General features: G+C 43.1%; 1 protein-coding gene across 2 annotated transcripts in view; it reads left to right on the plus strand.

The window, feature by feature from the left end:
* The window catches only part of LOC138268134 (fibulin-7-like), a 253155-nt gene that overhangs the window by 54662 nt on the left and 174131 nt on the right, over window positions 1-24362 (plus strand). For both annotated transcript variants that reach the window (XM_069217545.1, XM_069217546.1), the window contains exons 2-3: window positions 7157-7313; window positions 17470-17676. In XM_069217545.1, the coding sequence (XP_069073646.1) occupies window positions 7157-7313; window positions 17470-17676 (364 nt within the window). The remainder of the gene's footprint in view (window positions 1-7156; window positions 7314-17469; window positions 17677-24362) is intronic.

Below are 24362 nucleotides of genomic sequence, written 5' to 3' on the forward strand. Positions count from 1 at the left end.
AGTATGTGAAAAAGTATTTTTTAAAAGCTGATTGAAACTGAGATTACTGTGCAGCATCCCCTGTGACACCTTGGAGCTTGGAATTATTGACTGTTCTTTGGTCGCCAAATCAAAATCACGGCTGGACTGGGTCAGACTGTGAGTGAAACTGAGGAAAGCCACTAAAAGGAGACCATGGGTGATCTTTTAGGCCTCTTGGGTAGTGGGTTGCTCAGTTGCTTTGGGTATGTATTGGACCTCAAGGGGAAATTGTTATACTGCATCTTTGGGCCTCCACTAATTCCATTACCACTGATACAGCATCTGATGTCAAGTCAGCATTTAAATTTTGACTCAATGGGAAGCTACTTTCCATTACTATCTGGGAACTCTGACTAAAGCTTTCTTGACTTACAAATGTGCACCCAAACTAGAGGTAATGGCCTGCTCTACTCACAGGCAGGCAGCAGATAGTGGATGCCAACTGTACACCGACCTTTTATGACCTGCGTATCATTTTGCAGAGTCATCTATGCACCACAAGGCGGCATTACAAAATGTCTGTTGAGAAGGTAACCAAACAATTCACTAATAGATATTAATTAGGCAGCTCGCTATTTATTACCTTATGCAATTTGCTATGAACACAGGAATAGTGGTCTTCACAGGACAACAGACATTCACACTCCCAAAAGGAAACATTATTTTTACATGGAACACTTTCCCCTCAAAGGCTCTTATCCGATTTTACAAAGTTTCCTTTTTAGGAAGACAAGGAGGGGAGAATGTGGTGGTCACCCAGGCCACTGCTTCATGCAAGGTTGCCCAACACAATACTTAAATTGGAAGCTAGAATTTCCCTTTTTGTAAATAAACTATCACCCAGGTCAGGTGTTGGCATGTAATCAATGGTTTGCAACAGCAATTGTGCACTCAATCCACTGAATAATGTCATGAGAATTTTGGTTGGAAGGAAAAAAAGCCCTTTCATGCCCGCCTAATTGTAATTCAGAATCAATCTCTGAATCAATTTTGTTAGTCAGAAATTATTTAGCAAACAAAAACATTTGTGGACACAAACCTAATGATTCTGTGAATTGAAGGGTTTGCAAAAACAAAAAGACTTTGTACATTAGGGCCATTATGAGACAGCTTCTCAGGTGCTTTTTCTATAACAAATTCATAAGATCACACTGTGATAAATGGATCTGAAATACTAGTCAGTTAGATCATGGATACAAGTTGTGCTTACTGAGGAATCTTTTAGCTCTGTTAAATTGCACATAAATGAGTGAACTTAACACTGTCCAGTAGCTGTTTATTTCTCCCTAAATAGGATGTCTTCATCCAGGGTAATACAGTCAAAAAACAAGGGGCCTCATTTACAAGAATCTGACACATCGTCATGGATGCATCAGATTTCTAGTGCCTGCCGCACATCCCCTAATGGTGCCATGGATGCACTGTATTTACAATACAGAGCTCCATGGCACATATTTTCATAGATGCGTCAGAATTTATGACCCATCTGTTGGTGCTAAACTGTGATGCAGGGCTTTAAAAACTGACGCAATGGGCCCAATGCCTGAGTTTGTAAATATGGAGCAGTGTAGTGCACTGCATGGGTCACCGCTGCGTAAAAAAAAAAATGACACAGCGGTGGCGCAAAGGGCTTGTAATTGAGGCCCAAAATGTGAGGATGTGGAAGTTAAGCAGCTTCAAATGGAGTGTGGCATTTATTTGTGTGCATGCCTTCTATATGTAAGAGATTGTTGAGTAGTTGGGATAGGTGAATCCACCATAATTCAGTCTTTTCCTGAAAGTGCTGTATCCATGTTTGCAAGTAACTTCAAGGCAGCTCCACACAGTTCAAACAGAATTTTCTTAAGGAGACAACATATGCTTATTTAACCTCGTACGCAGCACATCAGTCAGCAGGACTTGTATACTGATAGTAGCTCTCCTGTCATTTTGCTCTAGGGAGTTGTAAGATTGACTGTCCTGAGTGTCTTCTCTGTAATTCTAATGCAATATAACATCAGACTTTGGTGGACATTAAAGACTTGAAAAGTGAGTCGACAAGAAGACGATTCTGCACTATAACCAACTTATCAGTGTAGGTCAAACTGTATAGCTGGTGACTATACAACTGAGGTGACCCTTGAGAGGACCTTATTGATCCCTTCACATTTATGCGTGATGCTTTTGACTTCTTATGCCCTAGTCTTTCACAGTTTCTGCCCAGTTTACCCCACTAGACATAGACCTTTGCCTTGCCTGAGAAGATGAACAACGGAGCTACATATAAGCGCCAAATAGGCATCACTTATTTGATTTGGTCGAGACTATTATCTGTCCATCCACCCACAGTACCATCCTTACTTCCTCTACCAACCCACTTGAAGCACTGTGTCTGAAAGCCCTGACGTACTTTCATATCGAACTCTCTTTTGATTTAGTCCGTCATTCCTTGCATAGCCTTTACTTCTCCATTTCCTCATTCCTGGCTTCGACCCGCCACTACTAAATTCTGGACCCATGAGAGTCACATCATGACATGTGTACACTTGGTGGACTTAGGGTGGGGTCATCCTGAGACTACCATATTTTCAGAAAGCACAGACTGTACCAAAGGATTACACATATTATACACAAATGTGTTAGACCTGACAGCCTTAGGGTGGTCATCCCCCAAACTTTTACTTATCTCCCTCCATTTGTCTGACCCTGTTCTTGCTGGTTTTAGGACTGTGCACTTTACCACTGCTGACCAGTGCTAAAGTGCATGTGCTCTCTCCCCTAAACAGGGTAACATTGGTTCTCTCCCAACTGGCCTATTTAATTTACTTGTAAGGCCCTAGTAAAGTGCACTAGAAGTGCAAGGGCTTTTAAATAAATGCTACTAGTGGGCCTGCAGCACTGAATGTGCCACCCACATAAGTAGCCCCTTAACCAGGGCTGCTATTGCAAGGCCTGTGTGTGCAGTTTCACTGCCACTTTGACCTGGCATTTAAAACTAGTTGCCAAGCCTTAAACTCCCCCTTTTCCACTTATATGTCACCCCTAAGGTAGACCCTGGGTAACCCATAGGGCAGGGTGCTATATACGTAAAAGCCAGGACATGTACTTATGTGTTTTACATGTCCTGGTAGTGAAAAACCCACAAATTTGTTTTCCACTACTATGAGGCCTGTTCTTCTCATAGACTAGCATTAGACCTTCCCTTATATACGGTTAAGTGGTAGATTCTGATCTGCCATATTTAGTAGGGCCAGAATGGTAATAGAAAATCCAGCTTACTGGTGAAGTTGGATTTAATATAACTATTTCAGAAATGCCACTTTTAGGCCATCTGTGCCCCGCAGCTTGAATCCAATCCATGTCTGGTCTATGCTGGTTGACAGCTCCCCTTGTGCATTCCACTCAGACAACCATAAACACAGGACACTCAGTCACATCTGCATTCATCTGCATACTGAATGGGTCTCCCTGGACATGAAGGGTGGAGGGTCTCTCTCTCTTACACTTCAAAGGCCAGTGACCTGCCCTCACACAAAGGACTGATAACCCCCCCACAGGATCACAGAACTGGGCAGAAAGGGGAATTGTGTACCTTGAAACCACTCTTTGAAGTTCCCCCACTTCAAAGGTGTTTTGGGGTATATAAACTGGGTATATAAACACCAAATCAGACACTTCTGGACCTACACCCGGACTCTGTCAGAGGGACTGCCTAGGTTGCCAAAGGACTCATCTGGACTGCTGTGCTGGAAGAACTGCTGCCCTGCTGGTTGTCCTGCTGCCTGTTGGCCTGTGACCCTGCTGGAAGGACTCTGCCTTCCTCCAAAAGTGCTCTCCATGCTTGGATTGAGCTTGCCGCCTGTCCTGAAGTCTCAGGGCCAAAAAAGACTTAGGCGGTCATTCTGACTCTGGCGGGCGGCGGTTGTCAAAAGACCGCTGCCGGCATTTCAACCTTCCCGCTGGGCCGGCGGGCGCTAACCGTGTTAGCGCCCGCCGGCCCAGCGGGAAGGAGGCCTGCAACACAGAAGCCGGCTCCGAATGGAGCCGGCGGTGTTGCGGGCGTGCGACGGGTGCAGTTGCACCTGTCACGCTTTTCACTGTCTGCTAAACAGACAGTGAAAAGCTTCATGGGGCCCTGTTAGGGGGCTGGCATGGGCAGTGCAGGGGCCCCCAGGGGCCCCAGGACACCCGTTCACGCCAGCCTCTTCCTGGCGGTGAAAACCGCCAGAAACAGGCTGGCGGGAAGGGGGTCAGAATCCCCAGGGCAGCGCTGCCCTGGCAGATTCGCCCAGCCGGGGGAAAAACGGCGGGAAACCGCCGGCCCCGGTTTTCTGACTGCGGTTTACCGCCACGGTCAGAATGGGCTTGGAAGCACCGCCAGCCTGTTGGCAGTGCTTCCGTCATTCGCGACCCTGGCGGTCAAAGACCGCCAGGGTCAGAATGACCCCCTTAATCTAGCTTCTGGCTAGTTCATCAACTTCAGGATCTCCAGCACTGAAGCCGCTGCCCGATGCTGCACCACTGCCTGCTCCGTGGTCCTCACGGAACGCAGCAACTACGGCCTGCAACATAAGTTTGATGCTGCTGTGACGCTGCTGACATCATGTGGCTTGATCGCAGCAATGCGAAGTTGATACATCACTCTTGACCGACTAGGTTCATCAACATCTCCGGGACACAAGGAACCAATGCCTTGCCACCGACGCTGCATCAGCTCCCCTGCAACCGAACGGAAACGACTCCGTCAAATGATAGCACGAGTTGGAGCTATTGCATTTTTAAGCGCTTTTTTGGGATTTAAGTTTTAAAAAATCCTTACCTTGTCTTGTATACATTGGATTTTTGAAATTTTTACTTTATTTTACTCAGATAAAGAATAATTATTTTTCTAACCTGGTGTGGTGTGCTTTTGTGTTGTTATCACGGTGTTACTGTATGAGTTAATGCACAAATACTTTACACATTACCTTCTAAGTAAAACCTGACTGCTCAGTGCCAAGCTAGCAGAGGGTGGGCACAGGATTATTTGGACTGTGTTGTGACTTACCCTGACGAGGACTGTGGTCCCTACTTGGACAAGGGTGTATACCTCTGCCACCTAGAGACCCAATTTCTAACAAAATGCAATGTCAGTTGTGTTGTATAGATGCTGGTGTGCTGAAGCATCAGGCTGTTTTATTCCTTTTTGCAGATGACAAAATTGTATGTAAGCCAATAAAGTTAAAGAGTATAATCTACCTAGAATTAATATGGACATTTCCAGCATGTTGCCTAGGGTAGGCAAATCATGTGCAGAGAGCATATGCTTGGTTCAGTGTGTAATCATTCTGATTGGCTTTTACCTATGTGTTGACAGAGAATGGAATGTTTATTTAATTTTTGTTTTAATGGGAAAGCATTACTCATATGCAGCCACCAGCCGACGGATTGCTTTATTATTGATTTTCCTCTAGTCGCTTGTAAATATCTGCACTATTGATTTATGTGAAATTACATTACATTTTCTGTTGCATCATAATGTTCTCAGATATGTGTCGTTTTTTTATTGTATTGTGGATTTACCTGATCCTTTATAAATATCTACTTCAACTTATATAGGCTTTCAGCAAGCCCTCTTCATCCACTGGTCTGCTGTTGTGTCATTCAAATTTTTCTTCTGTCCACTGGAGCTTGCGCATGGAGCAAAGGGGAGAGCCCACTTCACCCACTGGCTAGGTTCACTGCAAATGAGGGCATTCTACACTTTCACAAGGATAACATCCACACAGAAAGTAGTTCCCTTCAGTGCCATAGACTACTATGGAATTGTGTGCTTTTTGGAAAAAATATTTTTTCTTTTAGCCTCTATATTTTTCTTTTTAGATTGGTGAGGGTCCAGCAGCTTCCCCAAAATTAAAGTTTTACAAGAAACATGTCAAAACAATACAAGCACTGACAAAGCTAATGCCTGACCTGCTGGCTTGGCAAATGCTAGTTTTCTATCTGAACACATTGAAGCTAGGTTTATTATTGGCAAATGTGGCCCAATATATATGGGTTAATAATGTACTCCCAACATGTATATTACAAGACTTTTGCAAGCTGGCTACTAGTTCCATGACCAAGTTGAGACACAAGGCCAAAAGACCTTGTGCATGTGAGGGTATAGAACTGCTCACTTGTAATAAGTTATATTACAAGCGAGTTATGCCATAATTTGCAGAGGACATGAACTTACTGACAATGAGGTGGCATACTGAGCACAAGAACGCAAGTTGAAATGCTAGCCTGAGTGATTGCAAATGGTTGGACCTATGGCAAGCATTCCTTCCATCAACTTTTGTTTGTTTGATGTAAAGCCCCAACTAGTCAAGGATATGCCCAGATATCGGTTGCATGCTCACAGTGCTACTGGAGCTGAGCTACAAATTACTAAAGAGCCCCAATCAGGGCAAAAAAAGGTCTGGGGTTGCTTGTGTTCCGGTTTAGGGAGGACCTGGTCTACCTGTTTGCGGCAGGACTTTTGACGTTGGGGAAGGTTGAGAAGAGTTTGCATATGGCTGGGTCCAAACTAGGGTGGCATGGTGGGCAAAATAACAATGGGTTGGAACGCTACCCCACGTAGTTGCCAGTGGTTGGACTTTTTGCAAGCATTCCTCCCTTCACCTTTTGTGTGTTAGACCAGAACGCAGCTGCAATAACAAAATAATGTACATAAGTTTATAGAGAAATTACCCTCTTCCCCAAAAAGAAATACAAATATTCAGAAGAGCAGCAAAAATGAGGGGCTTATTTACAAGTCCCTCTGCACCGTCAGAACGTCACTGTTATTGACGGTCCGGCCACGCACACTGCAAAGCCATTTCTACAAGGCCATGTAAAGCCACCATGAGTGGCTTTCATGGCCTTGTAGATATAGAGTGAGGCAATGCAGCACAAGTCACTGCCATGTCAATGGCATTGTATCCATAGCAGATTATGATGTAGGGGTTAAATCAGTTGTGTGCCAGTATATTAGTTTTACAGGTCCTTTTGACAGTGCCATTGCGGCTTATTGACTCATCATTTGGCTTAGAATTCTGCGCTGTGCTTCTGCTGTGTGATATGTTAACAAGCTGCACAAATTATGTTGTGCACAGGAACCATTCTTAGCCTTTTAATATTCTTTTATATCTAGGGGTGTGTGACTAAACATCAAGTGATGAGTGCTGTACGGCAGATGCAGAAAGTGTTGTCCACCCAAGAGGCCACATATCTTCAGGGTGTGCGAAACATGAAGAAACAGTTGACCATGCTGCAAAGTGAGCTCCAGAAGCAGGCATCAAAGAGCAACGGTAACTTTGTATTTCATATGCCACGAATAGGAAGTGATATCTGATTTTCCTCTCTGTCAATATATGATAACCTTCTCACTCCAGCATGAAACCATGCTAAAGACAAACTGATGCTTCCTTTTACAGTCTACGTTGTGGACATTTAATTTAACATATTTTTCCACAGACCTGAAGATCCTTTTCTCTTCACAACACAGGATGTACATTTTCAGCAGTGAACACCTTTTCATTGGGTTCTGCACACAACCCCACAACCATTAATTAACGTGTGGTCTTTTCATACTACTCCAAATATGAGTGTCCTTAAGAAATCTGTGACTCACTTCACAACACTTTGCACACTGGTCCTACATGAACATATCAGGTACATCCAACAAACCCCATATAACTGCTATTACATGGATCCCATATTTTTCCTCATGAACATTGAGGAGCACACTAAACAAAACACCTCTTCAACATCTAACGAAGCACAGGTTTATGATGTAGTCAGCTGTCATTTTCCTCCCACCAGCACTTTCCACACTGATATACCACACACAAACAACTGATAGAAAGAAGCCATTATCAGGAGACAGAACTACTAATAAACATGCAACACAGACTGTATATGCAACGTAGTTATGTTGTGATGTTATGTGGATTTGTACAGAAACGCCTTATTGCCCATTAGATTATCCAGGTGCTGGAGCAGGTGTGTAGGCATCAGTCTGAGGGTGACATTATTCGAAGAGCCAGGTCTTCATCTTCTTGCAGAGTTCAGGGAGGGTAGTGGAGGCCCTTGTGTGAGGGGAAGTCATTCCGGGTTTTGGGTGTAATGTAGGGCAATGCTAAGCAACCTGTTCTGCATTTGGGATACAGGGTTATGTGCGAGTGCGAGTGAGAGTGAGAGTGATGCTGAGCGCAGGTATATGGTGGGTTGGTGAAAGTGAACTCGGTTGTTAAGGTAGGTTTGACCTGTGTTGTGCAGTGCCTTGTATGAGTGTGTGAGGAATTTGAATTGGCAGAGTTTGTTTGTGGTGAGCTAGTGGAGTCCTCTGAGGTGTGGTGTGATGTGGGACCATTGCAGGAGAACAAGGATGAGTCTTGCCGTAGAGTTCTGGATCTTATGGAGATGGTGGTGGAAGAGGTGGTTGGAGATTCCTGCATAGAGTGCATTACTGTAGTCCAGTTTGCTTGTGATGAAGGCTTGTGTAATTATCCATCTGGTATTCCAGGGTATCCATTTACAGATCTTGCGAAGCATGCAGAGAGTGTGAAAGCAGGGGGAACTGACTGCGTTGGCCTGTGTTGCCATGTTGAGTTTGTTGTTGAGGATGATTTCCAGTTTTTTTTGCCAGGTCAGTAGTTGTGGGTGTGGATGTGGATTTGAGTTCTGGTGACCACCAGTTGGTGTCTCAGGAGGAGTTCTTGTTCCTGAAGATTAGTGCTTCCGTCTTGTCGGAGTTAAGTTTCAGGCAACTGGCTTTCAGCCAGTCTGCTACGGTGATCATGCAGACAGAGAAGTTGGTTCTGGGGGTGGTGGATTTGTCAGACAGTGATGATAAGACGAGTTGGGAGTCAGCTCACAATATCATTTTGTCTCAGTGTATGGAACACATAAACAGCGAACACAAATTCTAAACTAAAAACCTCTTCTACATTGAACAAAGCACATATTTACCTTATAGTCAGCTTTCATACTCCCCCAAACAGCACGTCCGATATGGTAAACCACCTACAAACAGCCAATAGAAAAATATTAGCGAGAACTACAAACATACACTCAACTCAGCCTGTATATTTAGCACAGACAGCTATCACGGTCCCAGCAGCACTTTTCACAAAAACACCACACTCAAACATGCCACATATTATATAAACACAGACTGCGGTAGTGGTCAGGCAGAACAGGACAAACTATTCACAGGTGTGTGCCTTCACAAAGGTGGTCCTCAGTAAGGCTCCTTTCACTGTTTCATTTTTTATTTAATTTTTCAGTATCCAATATGTATTAAAATACTGATAACTTCAATGACACGTTTATATTTTATGCAAGCAGTTACTAAAGTTCAGTTTCCACTGAATCATCTGACATCAAGACATTTCGCTTTCATTGAAGCTCTTCAGAGGAACTTAAATGTATAAGATGGTGCTGACTTTGAATACTGCCTAACAGTTCAACTGGTAAAATATCCAAGTACCTGTTCCACCAATGACTCAGTGCAGACCACTGGCTCTGGAAGACACTAGTTTCAAAGATATAACTACAGATTGTGGTAGACAATGCTGCATGGAATTTTCACAGGTGTGTCACCTTCAGTAAGGTTACTTTCAGTAAAGCCCTATAACATTGAGCAGAAAGCAGTTTTTTTCATCTTTCATTTAAATTTCTGTATACATTTAGCAGTAAAATGCTGTTCAGTTTTCAATGGGGTAATCTTTCATTTACGCAGTTGGTACAGTTCTATTCTTACATAGGTAACCTCCTGTCATTATGACGTTTCACATTCACTAGCTCTGGAGAGGAATATAACCTAGATAGATGGTGCAGGCCTTGGGGAACTTTATACAAGTGTGTACCATCAGTAAAGTCTTACTGAAGGAAGCATACTTCATGAGTACTTCATTAAACATTGGTCTGTAGTTTACTGTAATGAAGAGTGAAAAAGAAGTGAAAGGTGCAAGGACTGCATACAGACCAATACCCCAGAGAATTATCTAAAGCCTAACAGTAGAACGTTCTGTGTCGGTGTGTCTGAGCGCTACCACAATCTTTGTTTATGTTTTTGAACCATACAACAGAATATATTAAAGAGAACATCTCATAAACATGCATCACAAACACACAGGACTCACTAAAATATCACACAGAAATCTAATGTAGCTGAAACGTATCCCATATCAAGCAACAACACTATTTCCAACTATTTCCTCTGCGTGGCATTAGTCATATGTACACAGGTACAAAAAGCATAAGTAGTTGGTAAAGTCTTCTGCCCTACACCATCCAAACACCAAATCATACACCAAAAGCTCAATAAAATACACATTACCACCATATAGACGCACCAGAACACAATGCCTGTAATATTGCATCATATGCCAATTGATAATTGACAATGAAATGGAAACCTTGGAACTGTTTGGAAAGTCACCTCCAGAATGCCAAAAGCATCATGATATCTTAAAAAAAGAATACTACATGCTTTACAAATTACAATAACAGGGCATTACATAATCTTTAAAGCCTCTCCACACACCCCTGCTCACTAAGCAATGAGAGAGCGTTAGTTCTTTAGGTTTCTACAACCAGTACACACTGGCAGAAAGGAAACACGTCTAAGACCGGTAGCAAGGTGGGTGCCTCATAATCCCTACTGTAGAACTGCTATGCTTGGTAACACCCTGGATTAACTACTTCTAAATGCATATTCCAAACAAATTATATGTAAAGTGCATTCGGAGGTATCTGTACGAGGACACTTCATCTTCCCTTGTTTTATCTAGGAACCGTTGGTGCTTTGCTTTTTACGACCAAAAACAATAGTTTTCCCCTTTTCCATATATACTGCTAGTTTCTTTTCTCATAGCAGTTCGAGAAACATCCAATTTCCTTTTTGCACTTTGTGTCACATCCATGATTAGCAGATCATCAGCAAAGAAAAGGCAGGGTACAGTCTTCCTTCCATTCTAGGTGAGAATACATGAGTACTCAACAGAACTGGAGGTAAACCATAAAATAAATGGCAAATAGAGTTGGAGCTAGTGCACAGCCCTGGTGTAAGCCATTCCTAATTGGATTTCTTTTTTAGACCTTCTTGTTTTTAACTTGGCACTAGTACAATGTCGGTGTTTCCAGTTCCTTTGGGGCCTCCAAGAGTATTTACCAGTTTGCCATGTTCAAAGCTACCCAAAACTTGGCGAAGGAACAATAAAAATTGCCTTTGCTTTTTTTTTTTTGCTTCCGGGCTATAGGCCATAAGCTGGAACAATGGTCTAATGTTGATTGTACTCTTTTAAACCCACCTTCTTCCACTGGGATTCATTTGTTAGTGTCCATCCACCCCTGTAGATTCATGAGTAAAAAAAGCTTCAAGAACACTTTCAAAGCAACATCAGTTAGAGTTGTAAGCCCATAGTTCTTCTGATGAGTGACTGTTCTTAAAAATTAGTTTTATTTTGGCCCCTTTCCAGATTTCACACAGCTGTGAATATTTTGATTGTTAGGGCAAAAAACTGCACCCGTCAATCACTTTTTGGCTTTATTATTACAGATGGAGGATTATGCGTACTGGCTGATCTTGAAAGCCATAAATACCTCCCTAATTGATTTCTGAGTAAAGCAGTTCAAAAGCTCCTCACCTTAGTTATATTTCACAGATGTAGGTTCAATATACCCTTTTCCATAATTCTTCGCCAAATAATTTACACACTGACCTTCTGAGACCATAAAATTTACTTTATTTAGTTACCTCTAGTACTGGATTGAACTAATCCTCAAAATGTCTTGGAAACATTTGACTGAATCACAGGCACCATTGTTTCCCAATTACCCTTAAAATACTCTATCTTCTTCAGATTAATAAAGGATATGTATTGAAGGTTAATCCTTACACATTCTTCTTCTATTATGTTGTCCTCAACAATTTTTTTTTTCCTTAATATACATCTTAATGCTTGATAATGATTATCAAACCATCCTGTAATTTTCCCCTTCCACTTGCTTTTCCCTGTGTACATTCTCTTCCTAACCTCTACCGTCAAACATTTCACAACATTCTGTAAAGTGTTGTACAATTTTGTAATACCCAGCATTTTCACTGTGTTATCAGTCACTTTTCAACTGAAAATGAGCAAGAAAGCTTTAACAAGTGGGTAACAAGTTTTCCTGAGCATTCAACGTGTAATCCAAAATGTACATTTTGCGGTTCATTATTCCTAATGAAGTTGCACACTTATTGGGAAGTGGTCACCTTTGCTATCTTTTTGTACACTAAACCCTCTATTAATCTAAAATACCAGAATGGAAGATTCACATAATTGATTGGGCATTGTTGCATTCCTTACTTAAATGTTTGGGAAGCTGGGATATGAGCTGTAAAAAGCCCTTTCAAGCATACAGATCCTAAATTTCCTAACACAAAAGTCAAGTCCCTATCAGATTTTGTGATTGTTCTGCTGAGGAAATCAACTTTTATACAGAGACAGTGCTAAATTTGTAAAGGAATGGGTTCCAGTGCCCAAAGCTCTGCTCAGAAGCCTGCGGCTGGCATTATTGAATGTTCATGTGCTGAATAATATTGCTGCATTGTATTGAATCAACCTCATGCCTTTTTAATTCACTACCAGATACCCATTTCCCATTTATCTCACTCTTATAGGCTTGTGCTTTCTCCAATTGTGATGGTTTTTCCATCGTTCTCTTCCTCCCACTTTCCACTTTTTGTTTTTTTCCTCTAGCTCTCTGTAAATGTCTGATAGAAAAACATATGTGCTGATTCCTCAAAATGAGTGCCATTGGGCCCAACCAGTTACTGGCAGCTCAAAGTAAGCACTGTAACAACAATCTTCTTTTTGGGGGTATAATTGTCCATTAATGTCCCCAATAAAAAAGCTAAACTTTTGAATGGTTGCTACATTAGATTGCTCAAGTGCCCTTTAAAGCATCTGTTTCTCATTATACACTTTGTTGAGTATTGTAACATAGTTGAAATTAGGCTTGTCAAACCTCCAGAGAGTGCCCAACCAAAGTCAGGGAATCCTTTTTTAATCCATTAATAAAGTAATTGAATATTGGGATATCCACACAACCATGTCTCTTGAAAGCAGATTATATTGTATTATTTTAAAACTTAATCCATGCACTTCACTTTTGTAGTCTTTTTAATCCGTGCATATTTAAATTTACAATTCTCAGGTTGTGTGGAGAACCCCTATCCTAATCCACATCACTTAAAAAATATATATTATCCTCTCACATTTTAAGGTTTCATAACAATTGTTTAACTCCAAGGATTGTTTTTGTATTTTATACACAGTTATTTTTAATTGTCTATAATCATAAATATTAACACCAATTGCCATAGTGGGCAGATGCAAAGAAGAAGGTTTGCTCTCATTCCGGGGTTTAAAATGTTGACTTACACATTTTTTTATTGAACAGGCTAGTGAGGGAGCTGAGGGTGATCTGAAACATCTAATTACGGTACTATTGATATCATCAATGTTTTTAACAAGGCCACATCTTCCTTATTAACTGAGATGCCACCCTCTTCTTCTCTTAGCAATTTCTTTTTTTGGTTGTTTTTATGGTCGCTTTTCTTTTAGGGCAAAGAGGCTTTACTAACTTCCTGCTCACACTAGGCTTCTCTAGGACCCTTACATTATAATATGTTTACTTACTATTTCCTTACTATCTCCTTATTTCAATCTTTCCATGCTGAGGATTCTTTATACTTCTCTTTGAGTCTGATAGTTAAAAAAAGGTGAAAATACAAGTGACCAACTGCACAAGAAGTCACTAACATACTTGTGAGCATCGCTCTTGCTGTTACAAATGTTGTTCTCCCAGGGAAGGCACCTCCTTCTCCCCTGGCATAGCATAAAATGTCAATTTTGCATACTACCCTGAAACTGAAATTTCACTTCTTCAAAAACATGTTTGATATTTCAGTTTTGCAACCATTCATGTGGGTGGTTGCCAGCACAAGGCTCTCCAGAGACAGGTACCCAGCTCGAGCGCCCACCCCTGCAACACCCAGCTCATTCACTAGTCATTACCACCCCAGTACCCGGCACCCAGCTGGGCCGGACATCAAGCCACCTAGCTCAGGATTTCTCCAGAGGACTGAGGTGGCCCACGGGCTCATATATGCTAACCTCCCCTGCCTGTTAACAGCAACCTCTCACTGGGATGCCGTGACCCCTAGGGGTGGTCTCCCAGCAGCCCACAGGAGGCAATGCTGGAGCTGTACCAGCAACCAGAAGCTCAGGACAAGAGCGATGGAGCATGCACAGCGTCAAAAGCTCCCACACAGGTGTAAGCACAAACTCAGCCTGCAACCTTGGTGTCACTGGCTAAACACGCAACTGTCGAACAGTGCTCCGCTGCGCTCTTTCATAAGGCTCCTACTCAAATCCACCAGGAACCATTCTAAAATCTATAGGCCTTCGCTCACAAAGATCTTTGTTTACAGACATAAGTGAGATAAACTCACCAGTACTGCTTCAGAAAATCAGAACTCACCAGAAGCTGATCCTTGAGAACTACTGTGTTTTCATCCTAAAAACTCCTATCCAACACCAGTAATTACAGAGAACTGCCAAGGACTTCTTTCTTAAAGCTTCAGCACCAAACAATACCATTGCAGCAATGCTGTATCACAAATGTTTATATTAACAGACACTCATCAGCCCAGGGTTATAGTGTATCCCTCCAATGCTCTGTTCACTCTAGCCTGTCAGAACTCCACTGATATTCATCTGCAACACTGTAGACCTGTACAGTTTTGCAAAGCAGGCCTCATCAGACACACCTTCACAACACTAGCTTTCATGGGTCTGAAAGGCAGGGAGCATTTCCTTTAGTCAAGGTCTCCATATGCAGGTTCACAAAGTCTCCACTGAAAAAGCCCAGGTGTTTCATATAGCTCCAGTACACTTTGATTTAACAGTCCACTTCCCTCTCACAATGTCTGCTCAGTGCACTGAAGTTGAAAAGTCTTCAGATGTTCACTTTCAAAGTTACTGCCTGGCTTGGTATTTATAGTTTTTGCTTGTCTGGGTTTGAACTGAGTGGTTAAAGATTTGGCGGATCTCTTTTGGGTCAGTGGGATTACTTGATCCGCATAGACCTATGTTGTATTTACGTAGGGGCAAATTTGTGCTCCAGGCAGAAAAACTACATGGCTATTTGAGTCACTGAACACCAGCGACTAAAACAAAAAAAGGCTGCTGCTGAGGCTGAACAGCACTGGTAAAAACAAAAATGAACAGAAAATAGCCCCCCAGGGTGACAAGCACATGTTTTTGAAGAGATGAACTAAAATAAGTACATGCAAGAGCATAATCGATGAAGGAATGGCTCGGAAGCAAAACGTAGCTGCAAGGCACTTTGAAAAAGAAAAAAAATAGAAATTTAAAAATGGGATGAGGGTGAGTGTAGGAAAAGTGGTGGAGTGATGAGGAAGCAACTCTTAGCCACTGAGCAGCTGGGAGCAATGGTGAGCAGCATGAAGCAGCGAGGTAAGGGGTGAGCAGTGGAGAAGCTGAAGTAGGAAAAAAAACAGAGCAGGTCATGGAGTGGCGAGGAAGCAACAGACAAGTTGGTTGAAGCAACACGGACAGCATAGGAGTAAGGTATGTGATAGGAGAAACAGCACCCAGCTGAGAGAACAACAAAACACCAGCAATCTGATGGAGTGGGACCTTGTCGGGGGCCACTGCAGCCTGCAGTATCCATTACCCCTGATAGTGCTGCTGATGACAGTGCAAACACACAAACATCACACTCCTACAAGTGTGACACTTCAGACCATTCCAGGCCCCTAAAGTTATAAGAATTGCTTGGGTGGCAGGTGTTAGTTATTTTTAACATATATTTAATCAATAAACAACTCTTGCTATGCGCATCTAAATAAAATAAACAGTGCCACCATGTGGTCGCCTGTCATAACAACCAGTGTTAGCAATTAGGTGCCAGTGCCAAGCACTGGAAACCACAGGCTCAAATTAAGCACTGAACCCTATGCTCTAGGGAAAGACAAACACACAGACAGGAAGGACAGCCATTTAACAAGAAACAAAATAGTGAGACAGAAGAGAAAGCAAACCAGTCGTAACCAATGGGCTCACCGAAAGACCACTCTAAGTTCTGGTATTGTAAACAATAGGTCATTCAACAACAAAAAGCAAAAGACAGCCAAAGCTATTTGTAGGCGAGAGCTAACAAGACTTGCTCCATGCACCTAGAGTGTGCACAATGTCCTACAAAATTAGAATGTAAAGTTTGCTGTGCTACATATGGCAGTGGAGGTGTGGACCCAGCTGAATTGTCCTTGTTAAGTCTAGTGGCTCTCAATACCTTGTGCAACATACAAATACAGGCTTTTCTTTTGACATCCACTTTAAAACCCTACTCCTGTACATTGCTGCAAATCAAAGACACTTCTGTTCTCCAAGTTTATGGCGCAACACATTTAGCGCCAGATGTAGCAAAATAACATTTTGCGACTTGCAAATAGCGAGTCATTGCGACTCGCTGTTTGCAACTCGCAAAATGTTATGCAGTACGGTGTCTCAGACACCGACTGCGACTCGCTATGGGGTCGCAATGACCCACCTCATGAATATTCATGAGGTGGGTCGCAAATTGCGGCCCCACAGCGAGTCAAGGCACTCGCAAACATGGAGGCCTGCTGTAGTCAGCAGACCTCCGTGTTCGTGACAGCTTTAAATAAAGCAGTTTTTTTTTTTTTAAGTGTAGCCCGTTTTCCTTAAAGGAAAACGAGCTGCACTTAAAAAAAAAAACGAAACCTTTAGTTTCGGTATTTTTTCAGGGCAGGGAGTGGTCCCTTGGACCACTCCCTGACCTGAAAAAATGTTTTTGGGTCCAGTCACAAACTGGAAGGGGTCCCATTGGGACCCCTTCCAATTTGCGAGTGGGTTACCATCCACTTGAAGTGGATGGTAACTGCGATACGATTTGCGACCGCGTACGCAGTCGCAAATGGTATTGCATCCCACTCAGACTCGCAAATAGGAAGGGAACACCCCTTCCTATTTGCGAGTCGGAAATGCATATTGCGAGTCGGTCCCGACTCGCAATATGCATTTCTGAATAGCAAAGTGGTTTTTGCGCCTCGCAAACGGCGATTTTCGCCGTTTGCGAGGCGCAAACACTTTGCTACATCTGGCCCCTAATCTTTTTAAAAAGAATATCATGAACATTTACAATCATGCATCTCTCAAACATGTTGGCTATCCACAGAGGATGAAGTCTGATGTTTGGGAGGGTATTTCATTAAAATCAGTGGATTTGAATAATTTTTGAGAAGGTGATGCAGATTTATCTAGTGATGAATTGGTGAGGAGGGGTTGAGTCGATCAGCTATGTTATTGTTTTTGAAATTGTGAACCAATGTCTTCACCTGGCCTCTCTCTTTCTCTGCATCAGACAGCTGCCCTGCTCTAGCAGCGCCTGTGAATGGGAAGAAGCTGGGCAGGAAGGCTGTTGTAGGGCATGAAGTCCACTTCCTGTGTGAGCCAGGATACCAGCTCATCGGATCAGAGTCCAGAACATGCCAAGACAACCGCACCTGGACTGGGCAGCAACCTCATTGCAAGACTGTAGTATCTACTACACCCACAATGCGTTCCCGTGGTAAGGAGAGTTTGCGGGTGGTGGTAAGTGGGGAATTAGATAGTAGCATTAGTTGGGAAATATTTTCCATGTTTCAACTGGGCAAGGATTCCTGTATGTAGTGCTTATAGCTGCCAAGTCATATGGGGAAAGAGGTGCATTACAAATATATATATATATATACATGTATATATACACACACATGCAACAGAAACCTTTGTATTTGTTTTCCAACTAAGGAACTAACATCTGCTATGGTGCACAAAACCTTTATTGAGTTGCTGCTATCAAACGCTTTTTGGTCGTGCCCGAGACCTTGATCACTGACAAAGAGGCAACCTGCATTCCCACATAAAAACAGCTTACAGCGTGTGACATCATCATAAAAACTGTGAAATGGCTAACCGATGTGCATAAACAATACATGTATCATACATGGATAAAATTACTTAAATAACAGATGGTGGATAATCATGGGAAAATATAGTAAACAACAGTAAATTATCACTGCTCTTACCGGAATTAAAAAATCAAATTCAGATACCTCCACACTCATATATTCAATTCTGAACTTACACGCACAAAACCATAGAAATTCAGCAGTTATAGTTATGGTTAACTTAAGTAAATGTAACTTGTGCCCCCACCATGCACACTTTTCTCATCAATAATTTTATTGCACATGTGGCAGTGATAATATCAGTGATGCCATAGAAGGTGTCATCAATGATGTAATATGTGGAGTCATTATCTCTGCATGGTGAAGGCGTGAGTTATAGTTATCTTAGGCACAAGTTATAGTTACTTGAGTTAACCATAACTATAGCTGTTGAATTTCTATGGTTTTGTGTGTGTAAATTTAGAACCTAATTATTGTTTGGTTTTTTTTAGCACGCAAGTTAATATAACCAGCGCAGCACATGGCTGGGCCCGTGGCCAGGTCTTGTGGCCAACCCTGTCGCACGCACCCAAACTGTGTGAAGCATGAAGTTGGATGCAGTGCCTGTTTGATTTTTTTCTTTCATTTTTCTCTGGGTCCTCTGCGAATTTACACAGAGGCCTAGGCTTAAACCTACACAAAAATTGGGCATTTGTTTTGCCAACAAGGACCCCTCTATGTGTCCTATGGGGTCAGGATACCAGTATCTTGATATCTTATGTGTTTTTGCACTCTTCTCCCTCCCCAGTCGATGCGACAAACAAAATGGCGGCCACAACCTTTCTGTCAGGTTGCGGTTAGCCAATCAGGGCCTTGCCCAGATCCGCAAATCCGCCAGAGGATCAGTGTCCCTAGAGATCTATATTTTTTAACCTTAAATAACTCTGAGTCTACTGAATGGATTTACACCAGAGCACAAAAAGCACAATCTGCGGTCCAAGATCTAGCTTCCTGCCAAATTTGGTGTAATTCCGTTCAGCGGTTCAGGCTGTAGCCGTGTCTAAAGACCTTATGGGACAATGCATGGGGAAAATGCATATTGGCACCCCTCTTTTTCTCTGCCCCCACTTAACAGATCACCTTGAAACTTTCAAGCCGGCAGCTGAATTGACTGTTGTATTAGTTTTGAAAAGTTTGTGAAGTTTCGTCGAGCGGTGCCAAGGTTATTATCAAAACAAAAAATACTTTTTCTATGGAAACTAGGTCCTAGTCGCCAGTAGGTATATATATATATATATATATATATATATATATATATATATATATTTGTGTGCATATATATGTATATAAACTGAAAAACTGAAAAAACAAACGTTAAAGTGGAGTTATATGTAAGTAAGGTGGTGCAATTATAACTTATGTTAAAATATACTTAGAAATTCACTGGAACAAATAAATGTTATACGTAAGTCTCCTAACAATAAAATAATCACGTTTTTAAACCCCAAAATACCTTTGAAATCAGTTATACCAAATTGACCTAAGTATAACTTGCACCTTCAGAGATTTCAGATGTCATCAGTGGTGCAAGTTATACTAGGTCATTTACAGTCAGTTGGCTCCCACAGGAGTATCGCATGACCATAATGACCCTGAAAATATTTGGAGCCTGGGAGTAGGAGGACAGAAAACACCTACCATGTCCTCTTATATTGTTGTTAAAATATTTTTTTAGGACTCAGGAAGCCAAGCCCCAACACCTGTAATGGCACCTGCAATATTTCTCTTCATTTTGAGGCCTGCCAATCAGAGGTCTTGGTCCAGTGGCACGTCTCTTGTGTTTGGGGTGGTCACCTCTATGAAATGACCATACAAGGCACCCTGACCACTCAGCACCAGGGGCACTACATAAACTTCCTGGAACTGACAAGTATTAGTCTACCCCTCACAGCATTCCTCAAACTCATTCAGGACATGACAGTCCACATAAAGATGGGTAACTTGATAGCTATGTCTTACATCCAGAAGCTGGGGAACCGCACTATCCAGAGCACCATGCGTTGGCTCAGGAGCCCTGGCACAGGGCAACACGCAACATTCACCTGTTCACAGAGCACCTGCTGGGAGCCTCTTACCCGGTCACATAGGTAGTGAGGAAAATGAGGCAGGTGACCCTCATCTTCGCTGCAATATTATGAGCAAGACAGCCCTGGTTTTCAGTGCTCTTAGAGATGTCACTCAGTCCCCAGAAGAAGCTCGCTCTGAAGCCAAAAGTTCTCAGTCAACAAAGGGCCAATTCAGAGACCCAGATCTCTAACAGCTGAACCTAGTGATCGGGCACCACAGTTCCTAGAGATTAGTAATTCGACCTTCCAGAGGAATGCATGCTTATCCTGCGAGAAGCAAGCAAACCTACTGCTCTCGTCTGTTATGAAGATAAGTGGAAGCGATTTGTGCACAATTTTATTTTCAAATAGCTAGACCCCTTTAAGTCCTCCAAGGAGGGCTGTAAGAGGGTAATGCCTCCTAAAATGCCTCTGCCCCCATTTAGACCCTGAATGTGGTCATCACGTGACTTAAGGGCCCTCACTTTGAGCCCCAACATTCATGTGACCTACAGTTTTGGAAAGTGTCTTTCCTGCTCTCAGCCATCTTCCCTAGATGCATTTGTGAACTTCAGGCTCTTACACTACAGGAACTAGTCATCCAGATTCACAAAGATAGGGTAGTGTTTTGCATCAACCCCATATTTCCGTCAAAAGTTCTTTCATCTTTTCATATGAGTCAGACTACTGAACTACCCATCTTCTTCCCTCAACTAGAGTGTATTGCTGAAATGGCCCTTGGCACCTTTTATAGCACAGAGGTTTGGCCACTCCATAGTTATGGTTCAGATGGTGTTTCTATTGAAAAGATGCATGTTGATTTGTCTATAACTTTTGATGCCCCTGGACTGATTTGCACAAAATTTGGCAATCTACTTACTCAGTCAGCTAAGTTGCAGCATGTCATTTTGTGTAAGGTAAGAAATTAAGAGGGAGTGAAAAAGAAGTGTTTTCCCATTTCATTTCACAAAGGGAAATGTTGCTCCTATCTACAGACAGAACAGCTGAACAGACTTACACTAAACTTGGGATGAACGTAGATCTTGAGATTGTGCTCCTTTTTTGGATTGGTGTAGTTGTTGAAGTGTGTGTTTAAAAAAGTTCCAGAGCGGGCTTGGGTTAACACTTTCAATATCTCAGCCATTATAATAAAATAATTTGTGAATCAGGGAATTTAAAAAAAAACAATCTGATTAGACAAATGTGTATTTTTTCCTCTCAGCCCTAGCAGACCCTTGTATACAAAGCTGGATCTTCAGATCCAAGACATCTGAATGCCTCTTCCAAGAGACATTTTCCTCTTGTGACAGCCAGTTCAGCACACGGGGCACATTCCCTCTGTCCTGAAAACAAAAAGAAAAGGCCATATAAAAGGGGGTAGAGTAGGAAGACCCTGAAAAACGATTAGCATAAAATATATATAAAAGAAATTAATTAATTTTGCACGATTTGTGAGTCACTGGTCACTCATTAGTCACGGGCACTTAATTCTCGAGTTAAGGATAAGCATTAGTCTAAAGCTTGCACTGAATTTGTGAATCTGGTATAAAAAAAGAAAGTCTTAGCCAACGGCCAAGCACAAGGGACCCAGTCTTGGGCATTGGGCCTATGCTCTTCCCCCGCTGCTCAAGACTGAAGGTTGAGCGCCATGGTTGTAGCCCACAGGCCATTATGCCAGGTTCTCCATTTTGTTAGGGACAGCTCCATCATGCTGTGGATGTTCACATTCTGCTAAGCAGTACCAGCATTATGGAAAAAGGGCCCACTATGAGGAGTGTTCAACCAAATGCTATGGGTGGTTGGGTATAGTGGTCTGATCAGAGGCCACTAAATGCAATAAGGGCAAGCAGAGGGACACAGATAGCAGGCACACTAACACTCTTAATCTGCCACATGCACACCAATGCATCCCACAGTAATTACATTTTTCTTTTAACTTAGCTATCTTTTCTGAATAAGGTTGTCATTCTCTGGCTTCATCTAATTTGTCCTGAACCCCCACAGGCAAGTAGGAGTGAGGTAGTAATAGAAAGGGTGGAATGTGCCTGTGACAGGCCAAAAGTCACTGAGCGCCAGAGGGTAGAGTCACAATGCTTCAAATTAAGGCCCCCTCAACAAAGAGATAACACACTGGTGCTGTGTCTTCTAACTGCTACAGATGCCCTAAGCATCTGCTCATTATGCGGGACTGTAACAACAACAAAGTGATGGATGGAATGCTTGAATTAATCTCAGCCACTGGCTATTTCTTGGGGCAATCATTAAAGTCCATCTTTTATTTCCCCCCATGACACTAGACGAAGACCCCCCTTATGCAAATCACTATCACCCCTGCTCCTATGGAAACGGGTCCTTCTCGAACTAACAGGCAGGCCTCCTCCAGAAGAGACCACAAGTGACCAAAGACCGTTTTCAATCTGCTTAGGACTCATCAGTGAGGTATACCTTGAGTCCTATGGCACAGTGAGCACAGGACCCACATCTGGACATACCCATTGGACTTATGGTGGAAACTGCAACAACAACAAGATGATGGATTCAATTCTTGGATTATTCTCAGCCGCTTGTGGAGGCATTACAGTCCATCACTTTTCGCCCACCATGTCACTCAAGGCTTGCCTTATGCAAACCATTACGGGCCCTGCTCTTCATGGGAACAGTTCAGCTCGAATTGCAAAGCAAGACTGTAGGAATCTGGCCAGGTGTGTGGTGGGTACCTGAGGTACTTACACCTTATACCAGGTCCATGTATCCCCTATTAGTGTAGTGTAGGCAATTTCTAAAAGCCAGGCTCTCTAGAGGTAGCTGTGGATGAGCAGCCAAGGCTTATCTAGGAGACATGCAAAGCTCATGCAGTACCACTGTAGTCACACAGCACATACACACATGAAAGAAAACATTCAGGCCCTCATTACGACCCTGGCGGTCGGTGGAGAAGTGGCGGTAATACCGCCAACAGGCCGGCGGAAAAAAATTGAATTATGTGCCTGGCGGTTACCGCCATGGACAACCGCCACTTCTCCACTCCGACCGCCAGGGTGGTGATGACCGCGGGGCTGGAGACTTCGGTCTCCAACCCGGTGGCGTCACCAGAGTGCCGGCGGTATCAGGACCCTGCATACTGCCATGGATTTAGTGGGGTTTGGAACTACCACAAAATCCATGGTGGTAGGCACTATCAGTGCCAGGGAATTTGTTCCCTGGCACGGATAGGGGTCTCTCCCGCCCTCCTACCCCTCCCCAGAGTCCTCCCCCCACACCCACGACCCCCCTACCACCCTCCAAAGGTGGTAGGACCCCCCTCCCTGCCCCCCCCAACATCGACACACACCCCTGTCATGCACACAGACACTACCACCACACATACCCGCACACATACTAATAAACATTCCAACAGACACATACAGTCATACACGCACACATACTTACAGACATACATACAGACAGACATGCACACATTTCCAAACACACAACATCCCCCCGCATGCATACACGCACTCACACACCCCCTCTACACACTCACACTCACACCCCCATACATGCACACAATACACAACACCTCCCCCTCCTCCCCTAACGGACAATCATCTTACCTGTTCCGGTGAGACTCCGTGAGGGAACGGGATCCATGGGGGCTGCTCCGCCACCAGCACCCCGTCACCAGAACACCGCCACGCCGAATCCTGGGACGTGATTTGCTAGGCGGTGTTCTGATGACGGGGCGGTGGAGGAGGAACAGCTTCCACTTCCCCGCCGACCGCCAGTATGGCTGCTGGCGGCTCTCGGTCCAAAAAAGGACGGAGGGCTGCCAGCAGTCATAATACGCTGCGCGGAAAACCGCCTGCACTGGGGGTCTTCAGCGCGGTGGTGCCTCAGTGGTCTTTAAAAAAGACTGCTGAGGTCAAAATAAGGGCCTCAGTATTGCAAAAATATAGGTACTTTATTTTAGTGACATAAATACCAAAAAGTACTAGAGAGGCAACCCTCCAATAAGAGGTAAGTAACACACTAGATATATACACACTAGTAATCAGGAATAGGCATAGAAAGTGATAGAAAACTGTGCAAATGCAAATAGACAATAGTGATTCTAAGGGGAGCCCAAACCATATACTAAATAAAATGGACTACGAACACAGGAACCCCACCTAGGTGTGTGGAATGTGTAGAGGGGAGCTGGGGGTACTAGAGAACCCCAAAGGAAAGTACCACAGAACCCCCCC

This window comes from Pleurodeles waltl, chromosome 12 (assembly GCF_031143425.1).
Source record: "Pleurodeles waltl isolate 20211129_DDA chromosome 12, aPleWal1.hap1.20221129, whole genome shotgun sequence".
NCBI lineage: Eukaryota > Metazoa > Chordata > Amphibia > Caudata > Salamandridae > Pleurodeles > Pleurodeles waltl.